This window comes from Furipterus horrens, unplaced genomic scaffold, assembly GCF_987537825.1.
Source record: "Furipterus horrens unplaced genomic scaffold, mFurHor1.1.pri manual_scaffold_2, whole genome shotgun sequence".
NCBI lineage: Eukaryota > Metazoa > Chordata > Mammalia > Chiroptera > Furipteridae > Furipterus > Furipterus horrens.
In genome coordinates this window covers 157,952,154-157,973,347 of record NW_028327172.1, presented here as the reverse complement: position 1 = coordinate 157,973,347, position 21,194 = coordinate 157,952,154, and the positions used below count along the sequence as shown (strand labels likewise).

The 21,194-nt window shown below is 39.3% G+C and overlaps 1 protein-coding gene across 2 annotated transcripts in view; it reads right to left on the bottom strand.

Moving 5' to 3' along the window:
- Positions 1 to 303: 303 nt before the first annotated feature.
- Positions 304 to 21,194, bottom strand: part of LOC150019807 (radixin-like) — a 112,956-nt gene continuing 92,065 nt past the window's right edge. For both annotated transcript variants that reach the window (XM_090266689.1, XM_090266688.1), the window contains 2 exons: positions 3,691 to 3,788; positions 304 to 916 (listed from right to left, as the gene is read on the bottom strand). In XM_090266689.1, coding sequence (XP_090122815.1) covers positions 3,722 to 3,788 — 67 coding nt within the window. In that variant the 3' untranslated portion in view covers positions 304 to 916; positions 3,691 to 3,721. The remainder of the gene's footprint in view (positions 917 to 3,690; positions 3,789 to 21,194) is intronic.

Sequence of the window (21,194 nt, the reverse complement as noted above, 5' to 3'; positions counted from 1 at the left end):
CCTCAAAGCTTCAGTCCTTGGACATTCAAGCCACCTCAGAGTGCCAAGAATAGTGCCACCTAGTGAATTAATAATGCTGCTTCATGTCCCAACTCTGCCACCGGACTCCTCAACCTTCTTTCTCCAAACACGGGCCAACTCCAAACTAACGCTTTGTGAAATCAGAGAAGGTGAGAACCTGAGACGGGGCAGGCAAGCCCCGCTGGTCAGTAGGGCAGTTCCTTGAGAATGTGATAGTCACTGCTTATACCATCACCATGCAGAATCAAGTGGAAAGTCATGAATGCCCCAGGCTGATGTTAGAATATATTTATTGCTACATTTATATACAACTATACAAACAGCCCAGACAGGAAAAGGAATGTTGCATCAATGTCTCCAGATTTCACAGATGTGCGCAAGTAAACAGAGCTGTACACCAGAGTTAGCTCTCAGTTAAAAGCCAAAAATAACTCACATACTTTTTTTTTTTTTGAGTGGAAAATTCTTGGAAATTCTCTCCATATATCCCTCCTTGCAAGCTAGTCATGCAGACTAAAAGTGGGCTCTGAGAAGCTGATGCCTTCCGGCATGTTTATGGGACGGTGCCTTGCAGACAGCAAGCGGTAGACTCTGGCTTGGGACTGTGGGTGCAATACAGAATCCCCAAGTCCTGGCCCATCTTTCCAAGGTCAGTCCCTAGGAAAGGCAATCAATCGAGAGGGGTTTGGAGAGATGGGATAGCAAGAAAGGGAAAACCAACAGTAAACTCAGTTGTGGAGGGAACCATCAGCAAGAGCCCTGGTTTGGGGAACACAGGTCCATCTGGTTCCAGCAGAGATTCTGGACTTTGGGGGAAGGATATTCACATTCAGAACTTAGGCGTATCCTGGTAGGTCCTTATCCTAAAGCTCGCCACATGCCTGATGCCAGGGACCTGCATGAAGACAGAGTGAACAGGAAAGTTAGGTAAGAAAGAAGAACATGAAACATAAATATTGCCATAATAGGGTTGACATGAGCACGGCCTGAAAATCTTTCCACATTTCCTGAGGACCATTAGCCGTGGTTCAGTTTTCTATTAAATTAGGAGGGGATAGATGCAAAGCCACAACATACATTTTGTTCCAGACAAAGGTGGGTCCACAGACTCTACCCTCTGAGCTCCACCAGGCTACAGTTATGTTTGGTCTCAAAGGGAATCTAACTAGTGGATCGTGCAAACTTCAGATCCAGAATTAGGATGAGAATATGAGATCCCAGTATAAACACACTCCCTTTCAGATATTCACAGTCATGTAAGTTTTTGTGATGTGAATCACAAGAGAAGTCATTGAGCAGCCTATGTGGCATGTGTGCCCAAGAGATGAGCTCATTGTATTTGCACCACCTCCACCTCTGCCCTCAGGCCACTCCTCACTCAGGGGTTAAAAAGAGAGTGTCTTCAGATCAGGTCTAACACAGCCTCCTAAGCTAAAATCAGCCTAGCGCCTCAGAGAAAGGACAAGGCCTAAAGGCTGAGAGCAAGAAGCCTGTGTATCTGAACACACCAGACTGCCAGCTTTTGGGGCTGATTAGTAATTGGGATACGGCCTGGTACCTGAGGCTGCAGGTAATTCTATCCCGGAAGAGCCCATGGTTCTGGCTTGTCCGTGGCTATAGGTGCCATCTCTAATTCCTCACTACCATAATCCCATACGCCATAGAAAGACAGGATGAGCGTTTGATGGAGAAACTCTAAAGACTGGAGAAGGACCAGAGAACCACTTAGAAGTCCTTGTCCTTTTTCTTGGGTCAATAACATCATAATCAATTATGGAGGGGGCCAGCATTTCTTTTCTGAGGCTGCCAACTATGCAACATTTCAAGCTGAAGGAGGTGATGTGGTGATAGCCAATTCCTTGGTCCTTTAATAAATTAATCTCTGGATAATTCAAAATCTCTGTCATCTGATCTTGACTTTTCCTGTGAGTCATACAGAAAACTTATGTTCCTACTTCTGATGACAATGGCAGAGTCACAATCACTTGAAGGCTTTGCTCTAAAAAGCAAAAATGTTAACGGATGAAAGTCAATGACAAAAAGCTGCACAACATCAGGAACATTTTAATCTGGGGGCTTTTGCCAATCAGCAAACAAAATGGAAAGAGTTACATAAATTCCTGCACTGGAAGAAATGATTTAAAGATGAATAGCTAAACAGGATGACATGATCATAAATTTCTAAGTGGGCGTGGTGGGTGGTCACGCCCAAACATACAACTTTTTAGTGGGAGGTTATCTGTGCCTTGAGTAGTCCCTGTCCATTGTTTCTGGCACCTAGGTTAACACACCTTTGAAATAAGCCCTAACCACCCTCAAGTGAGCATGTAATCTTGTTAACTATCCTGTAGTCTCACTTTGCTTTCTCCCACATCTATATAATCGTCCTTTTTCTCCATAATTTCAAATTCGTAAAAGAAACTGCCAAACTGTTATCCTCTGAAGCACTCGAGATCTTGCTCCCTGGCATGTGCTGTTAGTCTGGCTCAAATAAACTCTTACAAAATTTTAAAAAATAAAGATGAATAACTGAAAATTGTTTGTAGAAATCTATGGAACATTAAGAAGGTGTTTTAACCAAGGATTTTAGCTCAAATATTAGGAGTAAGGCTAATTGGACTATATGAATTCACAATCAATTCCACCCCGTTCAAAATGAGTGAGAGAGCAATGGTGATGTTTTGTCATAAGCCCTTCAAATGGATTTGAAACAGTGAAGTATTTTGCTGCTGCTACAGACCGTCAGAGATTCTATGTGACCTTCAACTCATCTCAGAGCAATCTGAAATGCAAGGCCAAAAAGCAAATTACATCAAAATCCCCCACCTGAAGCAAATATATATGACCATTTTATATGTCACATAAAAAAAAAATCTAAAAAATAATATTGTTATAATGGACATTTATTCCAGATCTTAAAGTATTATATCAAATATGTACATGTATAGCTGCAGTTAGGTTTATAGAACTTTGGGAGACTTCATTAGCAAACTGGAGGAGGTCAAATGAACCATTCAAGATCTACAGATAAGCTGCATTGCCGTGGTTTTACTTAGAAATGGGACAGGTGAAATCAGTCTCTGCCAAAGAAATTAAGGAATTTTAAAACAGGCTATTATCGCGGTTGATCAATGATTTTTAAATATTTCCAAATTGAGATCAAGGCATAATACTAACCTGGCTTAGGAACCAGTTCTGGAATCCTTCTACTCAATATGCATGTGTGGCACTTCATTTTTAAGTATATCTAAATATGTTTTAAAATAAGGAGAAACCTAACAGCTGCACAGTGTCCTGTGTGAGCTTGCCCTGCAACACTCCACATCACGAGGGTTCTTTCATGCCCATAAGCCAACAGTCTAAAGTAGCAGGTCCAATCACTTCACCAAGGTTATAGGTAAAATCTCGCTTAATAAACTATCTGACTTTAAAATTATTAAACTGAAGGAAGATGTTCTTGATTGGCAAAAGGCCCGAGAGATGTAAACCATTGAGAAAGAACCTGGGAGGGGTGGAATTAGATGCTATAATGGTAGGGGTTGCTCTGAGTCAGCTCCTTTGACCGAGGAGTCAGATCTTGTGGGGTCCTAGCAGCTTGGCAGTGGACAGGTATGGCAAGTCTAATGGGAAGGTGGGCTGGCCCTGGCCACAGCTGCCACATGTACTTACCTAGTGAGGGAGGGAGCCTTCTTCCTAACTGTTACATTTGCTTTATGCTGTTCTGGCAAGAACGCATCTGGAACAATGCATACAGTTTGGGTCCCCACCTTTTAAAAGAGACATCAAGAGGTTAGAAAGCATCTAGCAAAAGAACACAGAAGGACTGAAGGACGCCAAGTGTCAGGCGGAGGCAGGGTGGGGGGCGCATCACCTTGGGTCATGCAGGGCCCCTGGTAACCAAAATGCCACGGTCATCTCCTTCTTAACTTTGAACTTCTTTTTCAGTCTACTTTTGAATATCCATAATTACAATATGAAAATAAGAATAACTTTAAATCTTCCTTTTAAATAGATGTTAGAATTCTAATAGTTGTAGCAACTATACAAAAACTATTCAGTTTCACGACTAATGGACTTCAAAGCCATACACATCAAAGCTTTGTAACTATTAGAATAATATATAAGACAGGGTTTATATTTTATTTGAGGTTCTCTCTTGATTCATTTAGGCACTGTTAAAATGTCTTGCAGGCACTAACCAGACTTACAGACCCAAAATAGTCTAGTGGTGTCTCCTTTGAAATCAAGAGTTGCTATTCTTGAATAAGCACATTTTCAATATACTATACCTGCCCACTAAAGGATTGGTGTGAGTTAATACAGACAAACAATAAAAACCATCTCTCCTGCAGCCCTGTTGGCATTGCAATGGTTAAAGAGATCGATTTCAGCCCTGCTTTCTCTGGTCTGTCTTCTTTGGCTGACTCACCTGCCAATCTCAGATATAGCCCTTAGAGACACCAAAAACAGTCACAATTAACTCTACAAAGAAACTGCTAAACCAGCCAAGCTTATCCATATGTGAGTTCTCTGAGTGGGAAGAATATTGCTTACAGCATTTCTGTGCTCGTGAGTTAAACATTAGACAGTCAGTTACTGGCAATCTCTATAAATCAGTTATGTGCCAAAAGGGCATCTCTGGTGGGCTGTTGCCCATAGGAACCATGTTATAGATGGTAGTTTGGTTTCCAGGCAGTTTAACCCATAATGAAAAATGGAGTCTTGGCAGTAAAATACAGTAGAAACTCCAAATTTGTCAATGCTAGTAATAAAGAAAGATAGGAACAATGAAACTTATTAACAGTATTATAATCTTTTTTTATACTTCGGCTTGATGTTAAACTGGGCAGAATTAATTAGATGACTAGTATAGTACTTGAAATTTAAGAACATTTTAAAGGGAATTTGAAGTATTTTCAAAGACTTGGAAAGTTACCAGAGCTGGCACTTTATCGTATCAAATGTCATTTAAAAATGCACTACTGTGTTTTTTCCTTAGTCACCAGCACTACTGTCACCATGAATAACCGTAACTGAGGTAGATTTATACTCATAAAGGAACAAAGGGAGAAAGAGCAAAGGAAGGAAAAGCGACTAATCTGATGAAGGTCAAGAGAAAGGAGAATGGGGGAGGAAAGTGGATGAATGTAAGGCACAAGAAAGAAAACAGAGTGAGGGGTTACAGTGATAACCAAGGAAACCTCATTTCCCTAAGAGAAAGAGATGGAGCTAGCAAGTCAGAAATTTCCAAAACGTGCCACCAGGTGGCGCCATGAGATTAATGTGGTTGAATACACAGACCCTTGAAAAGGAGTGAGCGGAAGATAGACAAATCAAGGGGAACGGATATTCACGATACAGGGGGTTCAGGATTGGAGGAGCACCAAGCCACAAAGTCATATGTCAAGTTAACCAAGGTACGCAAACTTGGTTTAACAGTAGAAAATCTACTTAATCTAATCCAATATGTTAACACACAGAAAGCACATACACATTATCTCAATATATACAGAAATTGCATTTGACAAATTTTAAACCTTTTTATTTAAAAAAAAATTCTATCAAAACAGGCAAATATATATATATAATTATGTTTTAATAATATGTACTATATATAATATCTATTCCTTTATATTTCTCCTAGACACACACCTTTTCCCAACACTGTTGTAAAACAATCTCTACTTTTTAAGTGTTTAAAACAGAAATTCATGGAGAAAAACACAATAGATGGTGAAATTATATATTTGGTTCCAATTATCTCAGGTCTTTGAACTATCAGAATTTTGAATGCGAAGTCAACACTCTAAGGACATTGAGTAAAAGAAGCGACCTTGTTATTCCCACAGTGCTGGGCACCCTCATCTCTAAATCAGTGATTCTCAAAGTGTTGTCCCAGAACAGCAGCACCAGCCTCAGCTGCTAAAGTGCACGTTCCTGGGTCCCACATAGATCACTGAACTGAAACTCAGGGAGCAGGCACTGCAGTCTGCAGTATAACAAACTCCCCAGGTGAACCTGATACATGCTGGTTTGGGAATCACTACCAGAAGATTTTAGAATGTGTAGGGAAACCTCTTCATTAAACAAAACAAGCCCCCCATGAGCAAATCAAAATTCCAGATGGCTGAGAAAAACAGACCACTGGCCTTTGGAAGAACGTGGCTGTTTTTAAATCCTTTAATTCAGGGGTCAGCAAACTGTAGCTCATGGACCAAATCTAGCTCCCCACCTGTTTTTTGTACAGACCATAATTTTTTAAAAAAATTGAATCAAAAGGCAAATATTTCATAACAGATGAAAATTAATTACAATCCATATTTCAGTGTCCATAAATAATTTTATTGGAAGGCAGCCATCCTCATTCATTTCTCTATACTTGTAGCTGCTTTTGTACTAAAACAGCAAAGTTATGTAGTTGTGACAGACCATTTGGCCTACAAAGTCAAAAACAGTTAATATCTGCACTTCTGTAGAAAGTTTGCCAACTTCTGCTTTAGTTTGATACTACAGATAATCCCTGTATAACATGGTTGTTAGGTTCCTAACAAATGCCATGTTTTGCGAATCCGTGTTATACGAAACAGAACTAGTACAAAAAGGGGCGTTAGGGTCCAAAAAATTTAAAAACATTATTATATTTTTATAATTAAGAGAAATATTTATTAAAGCAATTTTCATTAAAAGTATTACATATTAATATGAACTAAGTAATGTTTTCTTCATCATTACTAAGCTCCATTAACCGAATGTGTTTGACAAGATACCCTCATCCTCTGAACTTTCTTCAGCATTATCTTGATTTCTATGCTCTACTTTCTGCAAAAAATCAGTGATTTTACATTGCTTGCTTTTAGCTGAGAGAGCTTTATAAATTTCATTATATGGTGCTAAGCACTTTTGAAGTTCTCTCTTAAACTTTGTGCTGCTTTCAGTGCAAGGATCTTCATTTAAGAAACATGACTCTGTTTAGCTAAGTCTAGGCCTTTCTTTACGCTTTTTAGAGTAAGCTGTTTAACTTGTTTTCATCAGTGCTATCGTCCCCTAAGTTATTTTGGCACATACCAGATATCATTTCCACCAAAATTGCTTCATCGGTTTCTTCTTCTACCAGCAATTCTTGGATATCTTCTACAGTCATATCGTTAAAATCTTCCTCTCCTAAAGACTTAGCAAGTTCTACTATTTTATCCATACTGTTTTCTGCTGGCTCGATTAGATTTTCACTTTAAATTGACTCTGGCCGTATATTTTTCCAACAAGCATTTAATGTTGGTTTTATTTCTTTGAAGGATGAGTTTATTGGATTAATATAGTCCAAAACTTTATTACATTCAGTATTGTATGGGGATTTCCCTAATTTCGTGTTATACAGGAGTTTCCCCCAATTCTTTAGCCGTGTTAGAGTGAAACTGTGTTATAGAAGTACCATGTTATACGGGAGATACCTGTAATTAGAATCTACCAATCTAAAAGCAAAATACAGGCATCGTAATGATTTTATCTTTAAAATACTATTTTTGCTTTAATTCTACAGGTAAAAATCTATCAGCTTAAAGAATAAGAAAGTTAAATCACATCCACTTTTATCTACAAATTAAATAACCCACATAGATCATCTGGAAAATATTATGTTACTTTCTCTTCAAATATTTTAATGTGACAAAGAACTGATGGTGTATTTTAATGAAGTACTCTCTCACATTTAATTCTGAAAATTAATTTGGCAATCTCCACCCACCAACGTTCACCTGGTGGTTCACGTAAACTGCAGACCTGTCTCAGTGCTGCGGGTTGGCTTCCTTTCTCAGGCCTCACACTGTGGCGACCCAACCATTCGCCCCTCCCCAGGCTCGAGCTTCCCAGGCCAAAGCCTTTCTCCCTCTGATCCTCAGCCTCTTGAATACAGATCATATCACTAAAGACCTGCTCACTGAATTCCTGAAATATTTTATTCAACACCTGTTGGATGTCCAAAAAATCCTATTTTTATCAGTATCTATTTTTACTTCTTGAATTTCATCTCGCTCCATTTTTCCAAGATCCTGAGCTGAGACCCTTTTGATTCCAAGGGCTTTCTCACTCAATAAAAAGATGCTTTCTCACAACAGTAAGTCATATATTTCAACTGTACATCTTTAAGTTCTATTCACCTTATCTTGAACACGAGAGCAATCTTGACAAGTTGGTGTTAGTAGTCTGCACAAAACAGCCAAATGAGTCTGGTCTTTAGTTTGATGAGGTTTGATCTCCAGGTCACTGTTACTCTATATTCAATATGTAAAGCATCCTTTGTGGGCCTCTAAATTAACAGGTACATTTACTTTGTGTTATGCAGACAAGCAAATCCTCTGAAGGGCACTGTCATCTACGCATCTCAGTAGGAAAGGTAGTTGGTGTTTTGTAGTGAAAAGGATACAGGCCTTCAATTCAAAGAAAGCCAACACCCAGGAGAAACAAGATGGCAGAAGAGTAAGTGGAAGCTACACTAACCTCCTCCCAGAACTAGTCTGGATTTAAAACTTAATTTTGGAGAAATCATCTGGAATAACCAACCAAAGACTAGCTGGAGAGAAGTCTTATAACCACGGAGAGACAGAAAAGGCTGCTACATCACAACGTGACCGGTAGGGAGTGCGGAGACCCGGAAGGGCTGGCTGGGCTCACACGGGTGGCAGCTGAAGGGACTGAGAAACAGCTCAGCAGCCGAGCTGAGAAGGGCAGGGTCTAAACCCCCAGCTGAGCTTCCCAGCCTACAGCAACAGAGTGGAAAGTAAAATAGTATCCAGCGGTGAAAAGTGAAAAGCCACAGGGTTTCTTGCTAGCCGGAAAGAGAGAAACAGCTGGAGAAAAAGAGCTCTTTGGCGGATCACATACAAAAATATTTTGCCCCCACTTACCCTGGGCTCAAGCGGAGGAAAGGCAGAGAGGACTAGAGACGCTTGGGGAGAGTTTGGTGTGGTGGCTTTGAGGGGAGAACTGGGGAGGCAGCCAACCGGGTCCCGGTGCTGACTCATCCCCATACTGCAGGCAGACCATTCCCCTCCTCCAAGTGGCGTCAGCCCGAGGGGAAGAAAAAGCCTGCCTACAGGAATTAAGCTGCCACACCCACCGTCCTTAAACCTGAATTGAATAGATTAACAACTAAAGAAGACAGACAAAGGCAGTAGATCCCTGGAAGTCTCCAACAGGTTGCCTAGGCCCAGACTGGGACAGGATCTGATGCCACCAGGGGCAGATCCAGGAAGTGCAGATCATTCTAAGAAGCACCAACAAAAAATAGGAGTCACAAAAATGGGGAGACAGAGAAACAACCCCCCATCAAAAGGAAAGGTAGAATCTCCAGAAAGAGTGCTAAATGAAATAGAGGGGAGCAAACTATCAGATATGGAATTCAAAACATGGATTATGGAGAAGCTCAATGAGCTCAGCAGAAACTACAAAGAACTCCAGGGAAACTACAGGGAACTCCAGAAAAACTACAAAGAACTACTGAGAATTACACCAACATGAAAAAGGACATAGAAGCTATCAATAAGAGCCAGGAGGAAATGAAGAATACAATCTCTGAATTGAAGAACACAGTAGAAGGAATTAAAAACAGGCTAGAGGAAGCAGAAAATCAGATCAATGAGCTGGACGACAATGTAGACAAAAACTCCCAGACAGTGCAACAAAATGAAAAAAAGACTGAACAAGACGAAGAGGCTCTTAGACAGCTGCAGGACAACATGAAATGTAATAATATCCATATCATAGGAATTCCAGAAGGAGAAGAACAGCAAGGGATAGGAAACCTGTTTGAAAAACTAATGACAGAAAACTTCCCTAACATGACGAGAGAAAGAGTCATGCAAGTCCAGGAAGCACAAAGGGTCCCAATGAAGATAAACCCCAACAGGCCCTCTTCAAGACACATCATAATTAAAATGGCAACATTCAAAGTCAAAGAGAGAATCCTAAAAGCAGCAAGAGAGAAACAACTAATAACATACAAGGGAGCTCCAATAAGGCTATCATCAGATTTCTCAGCAGAAACACTACAAGCCAGAAGGGAATGGCAAAAAAATATTCCAAGCAATGAAAAACAAAGGCCTACAACCAAGAATACTGTACCCAGGAAGGCTCTCATTCAAAAATGGAAGGTGAAATAAGGAGTTTCCAAGACAAAAGAAGGCTAAAAGAATACATCTCCACCAAACCAGCATTGCAAGAGATGCTAAAGGGTCTGCTTTAAGAAGATGAAGAAACAGAGAGAGACAGAGAAGAACATGAGTACAAAGGGGGGAAATGACAATGAATAAGTACTGAAAGAAAGAAGGAACTTCTACCATTTGCAACAACATGGATGGAACTAGAGAGAATTATGCTTAGCAAAATAAGCCAGGCAACAAAAGAAAAATACCTTATGCTATCACCTATTACAGGAAACTAATGAACAACACAAACAAATGAGCAAAATTGAACCAGAGGTATGTAAACAAGGAATAAACTAACAGTAACAAAGGGGGAGATGGGAGGGAGAGAAGCGGGTTAGAAGGGGAAGGGTCTAGTCAAAGAACATGTATAAATGACCCATGGACATGGACAATTGGGTGGGGACTGAATGTCGAAGAAGGGGGGGCAGGGTGCAGGGAAGCAAGAAGGGGAAAAAAGTCGAACAACTGTAATGGAAAAACAAACAAAAAAATTTTTAGTGGGGGAAAAATGAAAATATAAAGAATGGAAATGCAAGTTCAGTGAATATTAGAAGGACGAGGATTTCCCTTCACACTGTATATTTTTCTCCCTATCTGATCCCTCCAGAAGTTGGCATTGTAAAGAAGTAATGACATAAGTTTCTTTGCATAAAACTAATAAGACCAGTTGTTAATAGAGGTTTTTTTTTGAGTAAGACTTTGACTGGAATGTCATGCCTAAAGGAGACAGGCTTGGGCTCTGGTTGTTACCAAAAAGCCCTGAGGAACTGGGATTGATTTTCAAAGGTAATAAAAGCCCACGAGATAAAAGTCCTGGTACCTTGGTTGTATGTGCAGTCCATGGCAATCTTTCCAGGGAAGGAATGAAGGTTGTTTTCCTGAAAGATGGCTAGAAAGGACCGTAAGGCACACTGGAAAACCAGAAGGACTTGGAAAAGACAGGTTTTTACAGGCAAGGCCGAATGCCAGGTATGTGGTTCTGCTTCTGTGTCCTGAAGGGCAGACTAAAGGTCACCCTAAATGTTCCTTGCATACGTTCCAGCAAAGCAGAACTAAAGATCATAAGTGATCATTTGCTGCTCTTGTTGTGTTTATGCAAATGAACAGAATAAATTAAAAATGAACTTAATGCAGTCCCTTTAATGACAAGGAGGGTAATCTTAGGGAGAAAAATCGCAATTCAAGGAAAATCACAATGCTCAGTGGTAGACTATAAAGTAGTGCAGCTAACCATCTTTAAAGTTTCTTTTCATTTGAAATATGTTTTCATTTGAAAGTTAAACTATGTCTGTGGTATTATCAAAGATGTTTAATTTACAGGCAAGAAGAATGTCAAATGCCTTGCAACTGGATGTCTTTCCGATAAGACAGTCCTACACATTTAGAGACTTGTATGTGGGTTATGTTACATAAATTAGCATGTGTTTTCTGTTTTCAAAGGGCATTAAGCCTATGATCTCATTACCTGAGTGATTGTCTATATGTATAGGCCTCGTTTAATCCTGTCTGCATTGCTGCCTCCTGAGACTCAATGGTTTGGCTGAACTAAGTGGCTGGGTTGGTGAAGAATGGGGTGGTCTGTGGGCTTCATTTTAAAACTGGTTTCTCTTTTCTGTCTTAATGGCTTGGACAGAAAGAGCCCAGAGGTCTGAGAGAGGGAAAACCTGAAATATTTCCCTCAGCCCAAACTGAATATAATGGGCTAAAGTGTTTTGGACAGGTGAGATGTACCTGGCACACCTTCCTCCAAAGAAGCCCTTCTTTTCCCTAATGTGGGACATTCAAAAATTAATACCTGTCTTTTGTCATCTAGTGGTTATGTATTGAATGATGTCTTTTAACCCTGTTGCCAAATCTGTTGCCTCCATAATACAACAAGGATGCTAGCCTGTTAAATCAAGCACGCCGTTGTCTGGGGACAGCCAACTGACCTGGAGTCTGCATGATCCTTCCCCATGTGGGAAGGCCACCCTGCCCTCCACACCCCTACTCTTATTAGGGATTTCTGGACCCAAGGGTAGGTAAGATGACGACCATGTCCAGCTTGAAGCATCTAGAAGAGCTCGAGACCTTTGCCCATTGTCCTTTATAAGATTATAAAGGGTCTTAAGTCTGAGAGGGAGGGATTGTTCTTTCTTATTGTTAATTATTTTTAAAAACAATAATAATAATATATGAAAGGGTGAGGCAGGAGAGCTTGTATGTACGACCCATGGGCATGGACTTGGTGGAGGGGATTATTGGGGGGGGGTGCTGGGCGGAGGGGAGCAAAGGGGAAAAAATTGGAACTATTGTAACAATATAATCAATAAAATATACTTAAAAAAAAAAGAAAGCCAACACCCAAAAGCAGACTCCGGCACTATGGTTTCCTTTGGGCAGGTTACTGAACTGTAAAATGGAAAAATGCAAGATGTCCAACATTCATGACATCTGTGTGTGGATTAGGAAAAGGTGCCCCTTCCTCCAGGCAGATACACCCTGTGTCACCCCAGGGTACACACTTGCTGAGTGGAGTACAGTGATACCTCAGCTAACGAGTGACCCTGCTAACGAATTTTTCGGCTAACGAAGATTTTTTTGCTGTTTTCTCGGACCCAGCTAATGAATGTTTTAGTGGATGCGCGCGCTAACATAAAGCCGCAAACATGAACGGTCAGGCCATTCCAGGAGCTTATCTTTTCTGTCTGCATGTGTGTGACAAAGAAAGGAGCTGACCACATCACATAGGGGAGACCCGCCAACCCGACTGGGTTGTTTATGTTCGAGACAGTGAGAAGTGAGATGCCTGATAACATAAGCAGCTTTGGATTTGATGACAATGTACTGTAGTAGTGTAAAGATGGTCAGTTTTTCATTCTACTTTCCACTCTCCTTCATCCATTTGGGTAGCTGTTCATCTCAACCTTTGGTGAGTTTTTGCCCTTTTATAGTGTGCTTTTTACTATTTTATAAAACTTATCTTTAACTCGTGGGCAGCATCCAGAACGAATTAAATGATTTTCTATAGAAACCTACAGGAAATCACGTTTCAGCTAACGAAGATTTCAGTGAACGAATGTGATTCCGGAACGAATTATCTTTGTTAGCCGAGGTATCACTGTACACACTAAATTTGTACTTCTGTCCCTGCACGTTGGCCCCTATACTTCTGTGAGCTCCTGCTATCTGGCTCCTTCCAAACTTCACTCACACACCCCCTCACCTGTGGGCTCCCTCAGCTCTGGGTATACCACCCTCTTTTCTGTTCCTTGAATGAACAGTGTCAAGCCCTTTCTTGCCTGCCTTTGTATAAGCTATTCCCTCTACCTGGAATGTTTTAAAGTGAAGATTGCAAATTGATGCTGAGTAGGCACTCCTGGCAAGCAGATACATTGTTCAGATTGCAAAACATTTTCTAAATTAAAAAAAAAAAAAAAGCTGACATAAAATTTGGGACATTTTGCATAAAATTACATTTCAACTTAAATATCTAAAGCATTATTCTTTAAATGCTGTTTTATTTAAAAGCCGTTTTCTGGCTTACCTTGGAAATCAAAAGGTATAGCAACAGTGAGCCTGCTGTATCTGAGGAGCTGCTGCCTTGCTCAGCCAGGGTGGGAGTTTCGGGCTGCACCCAGGCCCTGCCAGGTCCAGTGCCCTCCTCCATCCCTCTGGCATCCGCACTTACCATTTTAATTTAAATAGAAGAGGAGGAAGACCTAGCCTTCTCTTCTTTCAGGTGGCAACTTATATGTCTCCTCTTCTCAGAGACTTTTTGTGACCTTCCTATCCCTAATTTACCATCCCCATATTTTTCCCAACTCAGTCCTTGCTTCTTTCATAATATCAAGTTCATATAAATTTGCAGCTTTTATATGTCAAAGATAGTTGAATACTGCCAGTTGGACATGATTCAATCTAACACAATTTCCAAGGTTTAAATTTGGCTTGCACTTCATGACTTTCTACAGAAACTAAGTCCATTAGGGTAAGGATCTAGTCTTACTCACTGCTATATTCTCAATGACAAGGATGTACAGAGCATCTGGATGACACTAGGGACTAAAATATTTGGATGACTAAATGAAAGTACTCTTCTCAACAAAGTTTCTTAACAGCTCCAGGACATACATGAAATCCATTGAAACCTACCCTGAGGTCTATAGAATTAGCCCAAGTTATAAGCTCACTTTCCTGACTCACACCACTCCTCAGCACTGCCTCACTCAGCTCTGGAGCTGAATTTGGTCCCAGCCTGCATCAGCCTCTGCTCACACAGCTGATGGCCTTGGTCCTAGTACTGGAAAATACCCCTGAAATGTGATTTTTCTTGCAACACCTGTGCAAACCAGCATTGAGATCACTGCTGGGCAGCCACCAAAACGTTCCCTTGGCCCTATAAGGAAGCTGGGGAAATGGTACTTGTTCCTTAGGTGACTGCTGACAATGACGCTAGCAAGAGTTTGGTGGCTCCCTAGATCTTTGTATGTCTTCTCGTTTACTTGTCACGTTGTTTATTAACTCCTGTTTCCTCCTCTACACTATGAATGCTTTAAAAAAATATCTATGAATCCTCAGGACCTAACTTCAGGCCCTTAATATTTAATGAATGAATGAAATTATCTGAACAGATTACAACATTCGAGTGCCACATAGAGCATCTCTAGAAGGTAAATACGGGAACAGATTTTCATTTCCTAGGTATATCGTCATGGTCTTGGGCAGGGGTGGGGCTGGGGTTCACACTAGAGTGTCAGCTTCAAACATCTGGAGGTGACAGAGGACACTGCTTGACAGAGCATCTTCTTGTTCTATGCACAGGTTTGTGGGAAGCTCTTTCCAGGAAACACTGCATAGTTAAGCTAAGTAAAAACTATACGAATTCCAAAAGAAGTGCTCTTTTCAATGATTTCCTGGTTTCCAAAACTCGTGTACACTTTAAATGTTGTATTAGACTTCCGCTCCTGACACTGGCGGTCACACAGGCTATCCATCTCTGTCGGCTCCTGTTTCTGCGGCTCTCTCCCGGGGCCTGGCCTCTCTGCTGCACCACTCCTCTGCTCAGGCAGCGCTCACCAAGGCACTGGATAAAACCGTGTCTCTCCTCATACTGCTCCCTTGGGAGAATTCCCCCGACATTCCATCAGCATTCCAAAATTAAAGGTGTCCAAAGAAATGTCATCACATATCCACACCTGCTTCCCCTCTGGGTTTTCTAGTGTTTCATCTCACCACCTTCTGAATCTCAAGCTTTCTATTTTGTCAATATAAACAAACAGTTCCATTACTAGGAGTCATATTGTGCCTTGCCGTATTTGCATACAGAGTTCCTTCTATCTGGATAGCCTTCTTAGCTTTGCCCCTTGATTAAGAAAAACTTGTTTTTACTTGATTTAGGAGCCCTGGCCAGATAGCTCAGCTGGTTGGAGCATTGTCCTGATATGTCAAAGTTATGAGTTTGATCCCTGGTCAGGGCGCATATAAGAAACAGCCAATCAATGAATAAATAAGTGGAAGAATGAATCAATGTCTCTCTCTCTCAAATCAATCAATAAAAATTCTTTGAAAAATACTTGGTTCAGGAATTATCTCCTCCAGGAAGCCTGCCCTGAAACCCTCCAGCAAGATTAGGCACCTTCCGTCTGAGCTCCCAGTAGTCATCCATCCTGTTCATTCAATAAATAACCATATGCCAGACATGAATGGCTCTTAAGCACTGAGCACATATTGCACAGAACAGTAAAATTCCTGCCCTCAGGAAGCTTGCATTCTAGCAGAAGGAAACAAATAATAAATATAAAAATAGGTAAAATACATGTTATTGACATAATACTATAGAGAAAAATAATGAAAACAACTGGGTAGAGAATAATGGGGAAAGGCAGCAAAAGAAGGCCACATTGAAGTGACATTTAAGCAAAATCCTGAAGTGGGCATAAAAATATCTGGGGAAAAAGGGCATAGCAGCTGAGGTAACAGGAGCACAGACTAGTTTAAAGAATGAAAACAGAAACCAGCTGACTTCAATTCAGGGAGAGAAGGGGAAATCAACAGATGAGGCCCCAGAGTGACAAGGGACCAAAACATATTTGGATCTGCATGGCCATTGAGAAGGTTGGGGCTCTTGTTGAAAAGGAAAGCCTCTGGAGGAATCAGAGAAGTGACAGGATCTGATTCACCTTTTTAAGGCTGCTCTCTTATAGAATAGCAGGAGAGAAAGCAAGAAAACCCATCCAAACGCTCTAGCAACCATCCAAGCAAGCTCAGGGTGAGAGCCTGGAGCATGTGTGAAGTGGTCAAATTCTGGGTAGTGTGTATTCTGAACATTGGGCCAACAGTTTATGGTTGGGTTGGATGTGGGATATAAGAAGAAAAGGAGTCAAGGTTTTGTCCTGATTCACTGACAAAATGGACTTGTCATTTATTGGCTGAGGCAGGAGCAAGGTAGGGTGTGTGTGTGTGTGGTGTGGTGGTGGTGGTGGTGGTGGTGGTGGTGGTGTGGTGTGGTGTGTGTGTGTGTGTGTGTGTGTGTGTGTGTGTGTGTGTGTGTGTGTGTGTGTTCTTGAGTTTGGTTTGACATGCTTATTAGATATCAAAGTGGAAATTCCAGGTAGAGAGCTGAATATGGAAGTCTCATGTTCAGGGGAGAGGTTTGGTGGAGGCTTGACAGCTGTCAGCATAGAGCTGGCACACTGGCTAGGCCACTGAGAGAGCCAAGTGTACGCAGAGAAGCTTGGGCCTTGGGATAAGTGAGAAGGGAACCTCACCTATCCACAAAACACGAATTGTTTGTCTTCTGGGAGTAAACTGTAAACTCTTTACTGCTCAGGGCGAACTACGTCTCTTTTTATCTCCACATACTTAACACAGGATCTTGTACACATCCTAATACACATATACTGAGTAAGACTTTCTAAGAATCACAAGTAAAATCCTTAAAAGGCAAACAGAAGACATTAAAAATGGAATCCAAAGGACTTGGGTACAAACACTAATATCCACAACTGACAGATGAACAAAAATATTATGAAAAACAGAATGACAGAAGTTACTATTAACACTTTTAATATGTCAAGCTATAAACAGAGTACTCCGTGTATATTATTACAATCAATGCTCACAAGATGAATACTGTTACTCTCATTTGAAAGATGAGGAAACTTAGGCTCCAAATGGCTGAGTGGCTTCCGCATGTCACACAGCTAGTAAGTGGCTGGGACATTCAAACCCAAATGTGCGACTCCAAAACCCATGCAATCATCTGTATATTATGCCGCCTCACATCTTCCCCAACGCTCTCTGAATTCCAATCAGACTGGCTATGCATCTGATATAATCTGAACTGATAAAACCTGGAGCCAGGCATCTTTGGTAAAATAACAATGAAAAATTTGCTGAAGCAGCAGGAGAACCTGGGAGCGATCCTTGTGCCCTAGGCTATGGAGAACCATGGGCCACAGAATCTGTAATATGACTATTTGACAGTATCTGAGTATACCCAGAAAAGCCATGCAGAAACAGATGGCAGGGATCAGAACTCATCAGCATAGGGTCGCTGAAAGAGCAATGGGAACGATGGCGACTTCTGTCTCTTTAGAATTCATGTGCATCTTGGGGGAGAGAAGGATACTGCAAACTACTAAGATCAATGTTTCTTCTGATTAACATCAGGTAACATTAGCACTTTTTAAACAAATCTAGACTGCTCTGTGGTCCATGAAAATAATTTAAGAACTTGGCCAAAGTTTATAGACAAGAGCTAGTTTACATACACAAAGGAAAGCTCTGAAATCAAAGGACATTTTCTTAAACCAAAAAGAAGAAACACAGTAATGTAGTGAATTAAAAGATGAGGCATATATTATAACTTAGAAGTTGTTGTATACAAAAACACAAAGTTGACTTACCGTCTTAAAAATCAAAGAAAATGTACAGAATCAAATTTCTTTGGAATACTTTTGCTGTCGTTTGGGGGCATGGTAAAGCGTCTTACGTATTAGCATGTTTGGCAATGATCTGAGTTTGTCATTTGCCATTTAAAAAAAAGCAGGCAAATGAAAACTACCGTGGAAATGGTGGCAAAGTAAATTAAAAACTAAAAACTTATCCAAGTTAGGGGCGATAAATGGTGATGGATGAAGACTTGACTTTGGGTGGTGAACCCACAATACACTGCACAGATCACGTGTTGGAGAATTGTGCACCTGAAACCTGTATAATTTTGTTAACCAGTGTCACCTCAATAAATTCAATAAAAAGGAAAAAAATAATGGAAACAATATTGCTTAATCAATTCAAGCCAAAAAAAAAAAAATAGGTATCAAAGCCCAAACAATTCTTTTACAAAGCGATTAAAGTACACTTAGAAAATCCTACCTATTGATTTGCTTCTTTTTTAAAATAATATTTTCTGATCATAGAATTAGCAGAAGTCAGTTCTAATTATTGGCAGAGCTTTTTCACTTGGGCCCTCAAAAGTGAACCATTAAGATAATTATAGCTGTGTCACCTTTTAAGTAAGTCTGATATATACAGAAATCCACTTATGAAGTGTACAATAAGCACATGCTATTTAATTTTTTTAATGAAAGTACAGCTACATCTTTTATGTAAAAAATAACTTCCTATATTTAGAAATGCATAATACATAGAAAATCTTATATAAACTTACCCTATCCACTGGACTGGAACACAATTTCTTAAAGAGGATAAAACACAGCAGTGTTTGCACATCACAGTATTGCTTATAACAGCAAAGGATGGTCAAAACATAAATGTTCATCAGAGGTTTAGAAGCACCTCTTTTTGTATTAATATGTAATGATTTCCAAAATACACACCATTCAGTGAAAGATATGTAGAACCATCTTAACAGAATGCTGTAATTTATGTGTGTAAGGTAATCTCCAGAAAGAGGCACAAGTTGAAAAGTTATCTATGGGGAGAGCTGACAACTAGATGACAGAGAAAGGCTTATTTGTTTTTAAAAGTTATCCTACTGTATTTATTGAATTTTGTTTCATGTGCATGTATCACTTATTTTTAAGAATTTTAATGATTTAACCAAATTTTTTAAAATGAGGCTTTCTAAGTATGACTTAAAGCACCTTTCACTATTGGGCAACTTCAACACATAATACCAGAAGCCAATAAAAATATACTTTCCTAAATTATCTGTAATTTAATATCTACTTTTCTGTTTTTAAAAGTTTAAGTGGAGCTAAAAAATTTCAATGGGAGAGGGAATTTCATAGTAACTTGATTATTTTAATGCTTTTAAAAATCTCCAAAGGAAAAAAATCCTTACTATCCCAGTTTTCTGATGTTTTGCTATGATAGAAGCTATTACTATATAAACTTACAAAAATCCACATAATTAACAATTGTTTGAGAAGGAAATTCTACCTGTACTGCTTGAGGTTATGGATATCCTAATATATAAAGTAAAAAATAATTTGTAGTAAAAATGGTAAACTTAATAGCAAGTCAAATACAGTAAACAAAAGGCCATAAGAAAACTAATTATTATGTTTCAAGATCGGCTATTTTAATATAAATCATTATCAATAAGGTTGCTCATATTCAAGACTTATTATAAGGAAACCACATTTATATTTGATATTAAAGAATTTGCAATTCCTTAGTGGCAGAGAACTAAGCCAATAAATCTAAAGTTGTAGCTAACCTCCCTAGGGATGAATTTATACTTCTGATGCTTTCTAGCACCTGTAATTTAGAAATGAAAGAAAACTTTTTCAGGCCTCATTAGTCAAAGTCAATATCATGCTTCTTGTTTGCTAATTAGCACCTACTAAGTGACTTCTAATTTCTCTGACTCTTGAACATTTTATCTTTTTTTTTTTCTGGTATTTTACTACTTTACTTTCCATATCTTGAGTCCATGTCTCAACTCCTTGACTTCACTACAATTTCCATGACAGAGTCACAAGGTCTCATCTACCTTCTATAACTGTGCTTTGCATAAATAGCCATTACTCTATAAATCTCTGGAAGAAAGAATGACTGTATGAATGCCTATGTACATATGTATTAGTTTTAATACTTTATGAGAAAAAATACCATGCCACCTTGTCTCCCATTCAGCATTCCTTTCATAATACTATTCAATTGAAAACCATTTAAATGTCTATTCTCTAAGAGCTAAAGCACAATGGTTCAAAAATAAGAGGAGGTAGAGAACATTTTCTTACCTATAGACATCATACCAGTAATCTAGAAGACATGTACTTGCTTCCAGTCTTCCTAATGCTTGAGAACATTCCAAAAATACTAATGCCAATGATTTAATGGATAAATTGCTAACATTTGATGCAAAGCCTTTGGAAAAGTCTAAGTTTTATAAACTTACCATAAAAATCCTTAAAACATCAGCTTATACTAGAATGTAATGTGATGTACTATATGAAACTATTTATAAACTTTACAGATGATAAGGTTTGGGTCCTAATTCTAGGTTATATACTGCTTGGTACTCTATACAAAATGGAAGTATTCTCTCAGGATATTTTAAGAATGCATATAAACTACCAAATAACAATGATTTTATTTTCTACCTACCAACAAAAACATTTTTCATACTTATAATTGACTACTTTAAAAAGATCTTAAAATTTATAGTGGAAAAATAATAGTTTAATCAACCCAAATATTCTAGGAAACTAAAATGTGCTAGTATCAAGTATTATCTACATAACAGCAAAGTTGTTAGTTTCTCTAAAGTTAGTGGGAAGGAAAACCATCTGCTTGTACCTTAAGACTAGCAATACTTTATTCACCTATATTCAAAAACTTTATGGCCTAAAAATTGAGAGAAATACTGTATTAGAAATTATATGGGGAAAATAAGCTAAAATAAGGAAAAGCAACCCTTAATGTATCATTTGGGCATAAGTAGATGAATCAAATCATCTCTAGCAAAAGCTAAGTTGATGGGGCATAATCAATACGATTCTCTACTTTAAATATCTACAG